Consider the following 10,690-nt stretch of genomic DNA (forward strand, 5'->3'; position numbering starts at 1 on the left):
CATGGGTGTATGGGTGGTGTATGGGGGCATGGTTGTTGACATGGGTGTATGGGTGTTGACATGGGTGTATAGGTGTTGACATGGGTGTATGGGTGTGACATGGATGTATGGGTGTTGACATGGGGTGTTGACATGGGTGTATAGGTGTTGACATGGGTGTATAGGTGTTGACATGGGTGTATAGGTGTTGACATGGGTGTTGACATGATTGTATGGGTGTTGACATGGGTGTATAGGTGTTGACATGGGTGTATAGGTGTTGACATGGGTGTATGGGTGTTGACATGGGTGTATAGGTGTTGACATGGGTGTATAGGTGTTGACATGGGTGTATAGGGTGTTGACATGGGTGTATAGGTGTTGACATGGGTGTACGGGTGTTGACATAGGTGTATGGGTGTTGACATGGGTGTATTGGTGTTGACATGGGTGTATGGGTGTTGACATGGGTGTATGGGTGTTGACATGGGTGTATGGGTGTTGACATGTGTGACATTATGGGTGTATGGGTGTTGACATGGGTGTATAGGTGTTGACATGGGTGTATGGGTGTTGACATGGGTGTATAGGGTATGTTGTTGACATGGGTGTACGGGTGTTGACATGGGTGTATAGGTGTTGACATGGGTGTATAGGTGTTGACATGGGTGTATGGGTGTTGACATGGGTGTATGGGTGTTGACATGGGTGTATGGGTGTTGACATGGGTGTACGGGTGTTGACATCGGTGTAGGGGTGTTGACATCGGTGTAGGGGTGTTGACATGGGTGTACGGGTGTTGACATGGGTGTACGGGTGTTGACATGTACAGATGGGATTTTTTATTCTCCTTCTTCTTCCATACAACGTGCAGTGGGGTAGCCTAGTGGTTGAAGCGTTCGCTCGCCACGCAGAAGACCCGGGTTCGCTTCCCCGCAAAGGTACAATGTGTGAAGCTCATTTCTGGTGTTCCCCGTTGTGATATTGATGGAATATTGCTAAAAGTGGCGTAAAACTAAACTCACACACTCACTCTCCCATACAAGCATATTTACTGTGCTAGAGGAATTTACCAAATCCGTGCGTTTACATTACGGGAAATGACAGAGTCCTTTGCTTACTGACGTGGAGTAAGACCTCAAGGAAACAGAATTCCTTTCAGTAAAGACATCATGCTCTTAATAATACGAAAGCAGGGTGCTAAAACGATTTAAAAACTATGCACAGACGCAAGACAGGGTAAGGTCGCTAGAGTAGCCTCCCTTGAAAGGATCGCTGTACAGTGAACCTAACGTGTGGCTTTCTGGGGAATTGTCGTAATTATGGTCTTTTTTTAAAATCACGAACTTGAGGACAGTCAGAATGTGAAAATGGTGATTCAATAAACTTAATGACTAATGAGTGTGTTCACAATTTGTGATACGACACAATGTGGAATAGGTCTCCAAGTGGGGTTTCGATATCAACATGATGTGATACTTGTATGTTAAACCACTATGATGGGTACGCTGTCTATTGCAGTCGAATCTGAGTCAGAAGCTCAGCGAATATTCTGAACGTATATGATGACCCTGCAACAATAGGTCATTATCTTCTTTATTTCTGAACTGTAGGCCTTATGCCCGTAGTACACGTAAAGACAGTTATAATGGGTGAGTGGTACAAGCGTGTTTGCGTTTAACAGTGCATGGTGTATAAACATGGCGATATTCTGACGTAGCTGTACATTGGTTTACATTAGTATGCAGAATTTGTAAAATGTGGGACAGGACGTATACTTCGATGGTGTATAATAGATCCTTAGATCTTCATACTGAGAACAAATTAGAAGGACATGGTATTCATCTTCAGTAATATCCCTGTCACACATTTTGCAGGATTGGTTCTCAGGAGCATGACATATTCTTTTAAAATACATAAAATCATAATAACCACATCGAAACTGCGATGACGGCACTCTTAATTTCCTTATATTTACAGCTGCTAAATACTTTTCACACATAAAATGTTGTTTAAACAATGAAAACGAATATGAACATTTTCCAGTTGGGATATTTCTGGTCCACTCTTGCTGGAAGCAATCCTTACATCGTTGTTGGACAACGGACAAAAAAGCTGTAGCATCCCCAACTCCCTGTCCTACCCATGCATATCCAAGGCCAAGTTGGAACAATGTATTTTTAATCAACATAGCCCAGTTAAGTTTTTTTCTAGCTGCACTTGCATTTTCAAGCAAATACAGTAACATAGGTCATTATAAAAATAGAGAAATGTTATAGGACATTTTACCTATCATGTCGAATCTAGTCGTGAGGAACAAGTTTCTACCCAAATACCAGAGGCGATAACTTCAAGTGAGTGAGTCAGATTTTACGCCGCTTTAAGCACTATCTTGCATTTCAGCTTAATTTTATCAAAGTGTTTGATTTTTATAGGAGGGAACTCAAGTGACGCAGCTAGGTTGAAGAACCCCGTTGTGGTACCCTCAAACCACGGGTCAAATTTCATATTCGAAGCCATTGAAAGCGGTTCCCGATATGGACGCATAATTACATCAATGAACAATCCGAGTCTCTCAGTCCACATACAATAATTCCTCTAATGCAATGGAAGCTTAAATAGTCCTCTCGAATGTCCATTCTGTCTGCGTTCGATATCCCCATGCCGTGAGTCTTCCCTGGCGCCCTGGTTACACTATCTGCTCAACCCGACGCTTGAGTTGAAACCAATTACAAGCACCTGTAGCGTTATCCGGGTATATAGGGAGGGTAACCTACCCGACTAACCACTATACGGGTGCCTGATACCGAGATAGGAGTTCTGGACGGGAGTCCGGGCATGGCACGCAACAGTTCTGCTGTATTTAGTGAGGACCCCCGGTGGATTTATTGCTGGGTTACATGTTATGTTTGGAGGAGAGCTGTCCGAGTTGTGTTACCCTGCAGAGAGTCGCTAGACTTGTCTGGGTGTCAGCTCTGTTGACCAAACCGTCTGTTGACTCCACGTCTGTAGAATATGGGATTGATATCTTGTCAACTTGCATGTGAGCGGTTCCATTGATCTGGAGACGTTTGAATCCCCCGACGTTGTAGCAGTGGTGTCCCTTCTCCAGTAGCAGAGCCACACCACTGTTGTGAGTGGACTGTCACCGGCTGGATCCTGTGACGTGATGAACTTAGCAGTGTAACCTAGCAACAATGACTGACAAGAGTGACAATGGGATGCACATCGTCAAGGTAAGGCTTCCCTGGGCGACAAGTGTGATGATATGACAGGTATACAAATAGTTTATATGAGCGCGCAAGACTCATAATATAATTCTTCCACTGATAGGAAATTTATCCTAAAATAAAAACCAATAATAAAATTTAGCACAACCACCAGGGAAAGGACGTTAATAGTCTTATCAGTTGCCGACTGTGTCAGGGTACACTATTTTGTATGGCGAGGAAATGAGTGAGTGAGTGAGTGAGCGAGTGAGCGTGAGTGATTGAGTGAACGCGTCCGCTGTCATCAGAATTCAATCTACGGCGTGTAAAAAGTTATTACAATATATAAATGAATAGTTTCCCCGCCCTGTCGGGACAAAATGAAACATAATCACCAGGGCCCTTATTCTCGAAACGTTCGTAGCCTTAAGAATTCTTAACTTTGATCGAAGCCAATGTGTTAAGAATAGGCTTAAGAAGTTCGTAAGGCTACGAACGTTTCTAGAATAGCTAGCCAGGTACCACAGTGTATCCCCTCAACTCTCGACGGACAACACAAATGAATGACCTACTTGTAGTGGAGTCCCTCACTTAAATGTCTATAACCGTCAAAACTGTTTGACTGTCATCACGTGTGCCCTCATACACTTGAACCTGAATTCACCCAAACATTGGTACATAGTTTCTTTTGTCAGACATTGATATATCTTTGATATACCTCAAGCCCCCATAAGTACCAAAGTGGAAGGGAGTTGAGTACTGTATATTTAACATCTCATTTGTATGGGTTTATTTACCGTTGAAAACATCCTATGAGTTATGAAGATACAGGTTAATCCCCATTGAGTCAATGACCTCATAAGATCAGTCAGCCAATATAGTGTATCGTATAGTGGAAAAGACATGGCCCGGAGTTCTGGCGTACACTGGGTATGAGCTACGTGTGTGTCTTACTGTGACCTTGTCAACTGTAGTTAATGGACTCGAGACTGGAACAACGCCGAAAAGAAACAGTATACTTACAGTGACGCCATGTCGACACGTTGTTACAACAACGACCTGGTCGCGTTACTTTGATGTTTGAGATCATTCGATAAATACGCATTTCATACACGTCTCGTTTGAGGCATTGGCCAGAAATGTGGAGATTATGGTCAGGATATACTCCATGCCTAACCATTCATGTTGTAAAGATAACAAGACTTATGCCATGTTTCACGGAAACTCTAAATCAATATATCTGATAAACTGTCGACTTATCGAATGCCAGATATCTACAAGGCGAGGGTCAGCAGGTTACAACACCTCACTATTGAGGTATTCAAAACCCAGCACCTTTGTTCCCATGTCAATAGTTTGCCAGGACCGGCTGACTTAACATGTACATAAATTGACTGGTATTGGTTAAGTACATGCACACATACTACTCAGAAGAAGTTAGAGAAAACCCCCCGTTTCCTTCATATACTCATGCCAATAATGGTTGTCACCCCCCTCAATTTTTTTAATTGGAGAGGGGGTGGGTGTGTGAGGTGTGTGTGGGGTTGGGGTGGGGAGGGGAGTGACAGCCATTATTGGCATGAGTATATGACTATTTGTAATCTGTCATGGCTTGAGAGTACTGCAACTTACACCCATCCAATTGAGGGTGTTCCTTAATTTGTTTTGAGTAGTATATATATTCTAGTAGTTGTTTTGTGGCTTATGGACATTTAGTGAGTTTGCTCCATCGAACCGCTGACATCACTGTTGTCATTTCATAGTAATGAAGCAGACCATAGCTAGCACATCTGTTTCAAGGCTGAACTTTATATTTCACAGTTTCGTGACGCAGGAGATTTCTATCACACCTAATTAATAAGTCAGAACATTGCTGCCCCACCTGTCGTTATATCACAAAGGTAGCCTAGTGGTTGAAGTGTTCGCTCGCCACGCCGAAGACTCTGGTTCGATTCCCCACATCGGTACAAAGTGTTAAACCCAGTTCTGGCGTCCTTCGCTGTGACATTGCTGGAATATTGTCACACAAAAAAAGGCGTAAAACCACTCACTCATTCGTTACATCCAAATGTATTTTTTTTCAGTTTAAGATTTATCACAATTTTAAAGCTATTTCTTGTTTTAGGATTGCTTCAGCTGAGGACCAATCGTATATACGAGACGAAGGTACCAACTGCCCGATATGTTTAGGCTCGATTAAACAGCCAAAGACACTTCAATGCCAGCATTCCCTCTGTTCACGGTGTCTTCAACGATATATCAACAGCCTCGATAACACAGACAAACTTAGGGGATTCCATTGCCCCATATGCCGGAAGTTGACCATCATAGCCAATCCTGACACGCCACGTCAGACATGGGTTTCGCAGCTTCAAGAGTCTGAACAAGTAGGTGCGTACCTTTCTGGTGTTCTGTTGATGTTACCTTAACTTTATTTCAAATGTAAAGATATCAATCAGATGTCAGTTGTAAACGTTTCTAAAATGTTGTTGTTTTGTTTAAAAAAGGGACGAAAACCATCCCAAAAGCAAATGGAAGTTGATACTTAGCGTATGCATTTTATCCCTGTCAGAACCAACGCCAGTACCGAACAGAAATTCCCGCCTAACCGATACGGGAACTACCAAACACCCAGCACGTGCACGTGACAACGACGTCATTAAGTCCAACGTGAGAGGCGAGTCCTTTGAGCCCCTGATTGTTGACATCGTTGTTGTTGATGTAGATGATGTAGCTGTTGTCGTGGTGGCCGACTTCAACAACAAGTCGCTGAAGTCCCTGTACAGACAACGAGGAAGGGATGAGTTCTCGTCTCTTTCACTGGAGTCCAATCCGTTTTGTTTGGCCTTGATATCTGACAGCACGGTAGCCTTGACCTTGCCCTGGTCAGACAAAATATGTATAACGAAAGTGACCCCTGGCCTTTGCGTAAACAAAAGCATTGAAACTGACAAAGCTTATTATGCCATTGCAGGGATTGATGAGGATTGTCTTGCAGTGAGCACGACTTGGCAGACTCCATGTTCCGTGGATATTATAGATCACAGCGGAAGAGTCATCAAAACTATCGACACAACCGACTACGGTGACAGTTTGTTCTCCGATCCGTGGTACATGGCTGTCACGCCCTCTGGTGACATTCTGGTTTCGGACTGTCAAGAACAGTCACTCTTGTGTTTAGATCAGAGCGGCCACACCAGATGGCGCTACAAGCCTCGTGGGAACATAATGTTGAAAATTCCGGCAGGTGTGGCTTGTGATAACGAAGGAAACATTTACCTGGCTGATACCGACCGACATTGCGTCATAACGCTTGACGAACATGGACGGTTTCTGCGGGAGGCGGCTTCAAGCGCCGACGGAGTCGAACGACCTCGGTGTATTACTGTCACGGACGCTGGACGCATGTATGTCACAATGGAAAACGGTGATATCAGAATAATTAACTTGAGGTGAATGATATCAACACACATCAGATATAAACAAAAACATGTTGATGAAACTACGTTGAAGTGTATATTTGTTAGAAATCACGTTGGTGTACTTATGTGTGAGAGCCGTTGTAACAATATTCTAGGAATATGGCGGGGCGGGACACAAATAGGCTTCACACACTGCACCTATGTGGGAACGAACCCGGGCTTCAGCCCTGCAGTTACACTGTCATAGAGACTATGAAACAATCTGCCATACAGACTATGAAACAAACGGTCATACAGACTATGAAACAAACTGTCATACTGACTATGAAACAATCTGTCATACAGACTATGAAACAAACTGTCATACAGACTATGAAACAAATACATCAAAGAAAGCCCATACAAGTGTGGAATATGTGGCGAGTCTAGATTTCCACAGTTACAAGAAATGGAGAAAATCTCTGGGCTCCTTTGCATTATATTTTATTATTATATTTTTTCTGTAAAATATGTTCATTTCAGAGACTAGATGTTAGTCTACTCTGAAGTCAGAAAATTTTAAGTTACTCCTCGGTCTGAATGCATACCTCAAATACAAATACAATAAATATCATTAGGCCTGTCACACAATGTCGTTTTTCTGCAGTACGTTTATTTGCTAATGAACGCACAACAACTTTAAAGAAGTACACTGATACTCCATTGTTCACATCTGTTGCAGCTTTGCAACTGTTGTGTCGGGATTTGCCGTCCAAACGTATTTGAATACTATTTAACTTGAGAACAGTGTTGTTTGTCCAGCTGAGACGACTTCATTAGTTCAAGGAAATCACACTTTGATTTATTGAAAACTGAGCGTCAGAGAAAGAGTAGTCGAGGACTGGGCACCCGTCTCGCTGCTAGCCTTACAGCTGAATGCGAACGGCTACAATATCCAGAAATAAGTCAAAAAGTAGCCGAGGACTTGGCACCCGTCTCGCTGCTATAGCCTTACAGCTGAATGCTAATGGCTACAATATCCAGAAACAAGTAAAAGTAGCCGAGGACTGGGCACCTGTCTCGCTGCTAGCCTTACAGCTGAATGCGAACGGCTACAACATCCAGAAACAAGTCATGTTGACATACAACACATTTCACTTCGTTTATCGGGTTCTTTAGGGAAACCCAATATATTTAACTGTACCAACTCCAAATGCAGAACCTTACCATTCCTAGGACGAGGCCATTCCTAGGGCACATTGTTTCGCATTTTGTTTCCAAACGTGCCGGTATGAACTGTTTGAGAGGCATTCTAGAAGTTGTAAGTAATAGGAATGACAAGTCTTTATAGATGATCAACTTCTTTATTCTACAATAGCGACGTGTCGGTATAGATATACAGTGTATTGTATTGTACAATAAACAAGTTGATCATCCATAAAGACGTGTCATTCCTATTGCCTGTATAAACTAGTACGTTTTTTTAATGCCTCAACTATGTTTGAAATGATTTTCCGTATCTTAACCTATTGTTTGTATGGTGGTGGTAATTACCGCAATTGTTCTCTATATTCCCGAAGATGAATTCTGACTGGAGCGCTTAGAGCGACGCCATGTTTGTTTGTGAACACTGAAAGTGAGTGAGTGAATATGTCTTTACGCCGCTTTTTAGCAATATTCCAGCAATATCACGGCGGGGGACACCAGACATGGGCTTCACACATTTTACCCATGTGGGGAATCGAACCGGGGTCTTCAGCGTGACGAGCGGACGCTTTAACCACTAGGCTACCCCACCTCTCCAACACTGAGAGTAATACCTACTTGGCCTTTGCATCTCTGTGCACATGATACCAACGGATATCTCTGGTTCACCACTGGCTTTATCCTGCCAAGACGCCTGCCCATTATGTGATAAAATACGATATCTTACGTTTACAACATACATTTTTAAACTATATTAGATTATAAATATTAGTTAGTCCGGACCAATTGTAATATTTTACCTCGTATTGACCTTATCTGTCTACGAAATCTAACTGCAGCACTCCTTTGATAAAACCCGAAGTACACACTCCATGTAAGTGAACACGTAGTGCGACAAGGACTTGGATGTTAGAGTTGTGATGGGACATGGAGGGTCGACAGAGTGTCAAGGTTTTACTAGATGTAATGAGATGCCACACAGCCAGGCGGTATCCATTCGCCAGGTGAATTCTGCCCTTGCAAAGATATTGTTTTCTTACCAATCAGCATCATGGTCAGTGAAGTATACTTAATGTGTAAAAAAATTCACGATATGGCTGCAATATTGCCGATGTGACGTTAAATATTAACTCACTTAACTCACTCATGTGAAAAAACAGACATGTCACCATCGTGAATGAAAATATACGTAAATATGAGAATCAACCATCCTTTCTGTGACACGAACTCGGAATGTACTCCGTTGACTCGTCCTTCCCGCACAAACTGCCACTGCGTGGCTAGGTTAACAAGAGTTACTTCCCTTACTCCGCGGTTCAGAACGAATGTGCCTCTCTCTTCACGGACACGCACAGTCAGGATTCAGCAAGACGAAGATGTGTTTGTTGTTAGATCCACCGGATGAAGCATGGAGACAACATATCGCCCTCATGAGCACTGCCATTGCCGTTATTTTTTCATAGATATACAAGGTTAACATAGATAAGGAAGGCTCTTTCCCTTGTTCCATTTACATGGAATTTTGTCAAAGACTGAAAAAAATATCCGTTGACTGATTGCTTTAGTGCACGGCAAACAAAATCTGGTAGCCGAGTACAACCAACCTATGGAATATATGACTAGTTAGGCAGCAAAAATTCCAAAAAACCCAAAACAAAAACCCTGCCATATTTCCAAAGATACCTAACTCGGCACCTGTCACACGCCGTAACTAGCTGTATTCGTGCGAACTCGGTTTGTTGCGACCAAGTGGAGCGGGTTACCGTAGTAAGATGTTATCTGGATTGTGTGCATGTTTGTGTTTACCATGTGTGGCAGCTTCTTATTAGGGTGTGTACGTACTTGTATTGCTGTAAGTTGGTTATCTTTGGTAGGCTTGAAGGTATGTAACATCTGATCTAGGACTAAATTTCTGTATACGTGTGACGGCCTCTGTATACACGTGCGACCGCCTCTGTATAAGTGTGACGGCCTCTGTAAACACGTGTGACGGCTCCTGTATACGTGTGACGGCCCCTGTAAACACGTGCGACCGCCTCTGTATACGTGTGACGGCCCCTGTAAACACGTTTGACGGCTCCTGTATAAGTGTGACGGCCCCTGTATACACGTGTGACGGCCCCTGTAAACACTTGTGACGGCTCCTGTAAACACGTGTGACGACCTCTGTATACGTGTGACGGCCCCTGTAAACACTTGTGACGGCTCCTGTAAACACGTGTGACGACCTCTGTATACGTGTGACGGCCCCTGTAATCACGTGTGACGACCTCTGTAAACGTGTGACGGCCCCTGTAAACACGTGTGACGACCTCTGTGTACCTGTGACGGCCCCTGTATACATACGTCTGATGGCCCCTGTATACATCTGATGGCTCCTGTAAACACATCTGACGCATATAATACAATAACGTGCGGCGCACGTTCTACTCCTTAATATACCTAATATACAGTCATCAGGACACTCTGAAACTTTGACATCGTTTGTAAAAGCCTCTCTATTAACAAAGGCCAACAGAAGGACCAAAGTTATTTTAATCGAAAAAGCGAAATGTCAAATTTGTCAAGCGTTCGCTTTTATAGTGTAATAACCAACCTATAGTCAGTTTACAGTGAAAACGTACCGGTGAATTGCACTTTAGACAAAAAATTAAATTGAAATTTAGATTGCGAATCCTCATAATTCTACCTTGCCAATTGAACATTTAAATCTTAGATTTTTATTCAACTTATGAAAAAAGTTATTTAACAAACGATCATAGTTTCAAATCGCTCATATTGGTTTGTATTACAAGGGGGTAAGCGCAGTAGTTGGAACAGTGAAACAAATGCACGTGCGGTACGTGATGAGCGTTAACTTAGACCAACCCTACTTGATCTCGGTGTTTCATTTTA

At 42.9% G+C, this 10,690-nt stretch overlaps 1 protein-coding gene across 1 annotated transcript; it reads left to right on the forward strand.

Moving 5' to 3' along the window:
* Window positions 1–2,785: 2,785 nt before the first annotated feature.
* Window positions 2,786–6,665, forward strand: LOC124279298. The gene is made up of 3 exons (XM_046715110.1): window positions 2,786–3,215; window positions 5,314–5,579; window positions 5,761–6,665. The coding sequence occupies exons 1-3, from the start codon at window positions 3,196–3,198 to the stop codon at window positions 6,642–6,644; spliced, it is 1,170 nt and encodes a 389-aa protein (XP_046571066.1). The 5' UTR covers window positions 2,786–3,195; the 3' UTR covers window positions 6,645–6,665.
* The last annotated feature ends 4,025 nt before the right edge of the window (window positions 6,666–10,690 follow it).

Source organism: Haliotis rubra, unplaced genomic scaffold (assembly GCF_003918875.1).
Source record: "Haliotis rubra isolate DU_JTF1 unplaced genomic scaffold, ASM391887v1 Scf25, whole genome shotgun sequence".
Lineage (NCBI taxonomy): Eukaryota > Metazoa > Mollusca > Gastropoda > Lepetellida > Haliotidae > Haliotis > Haliotis rubra.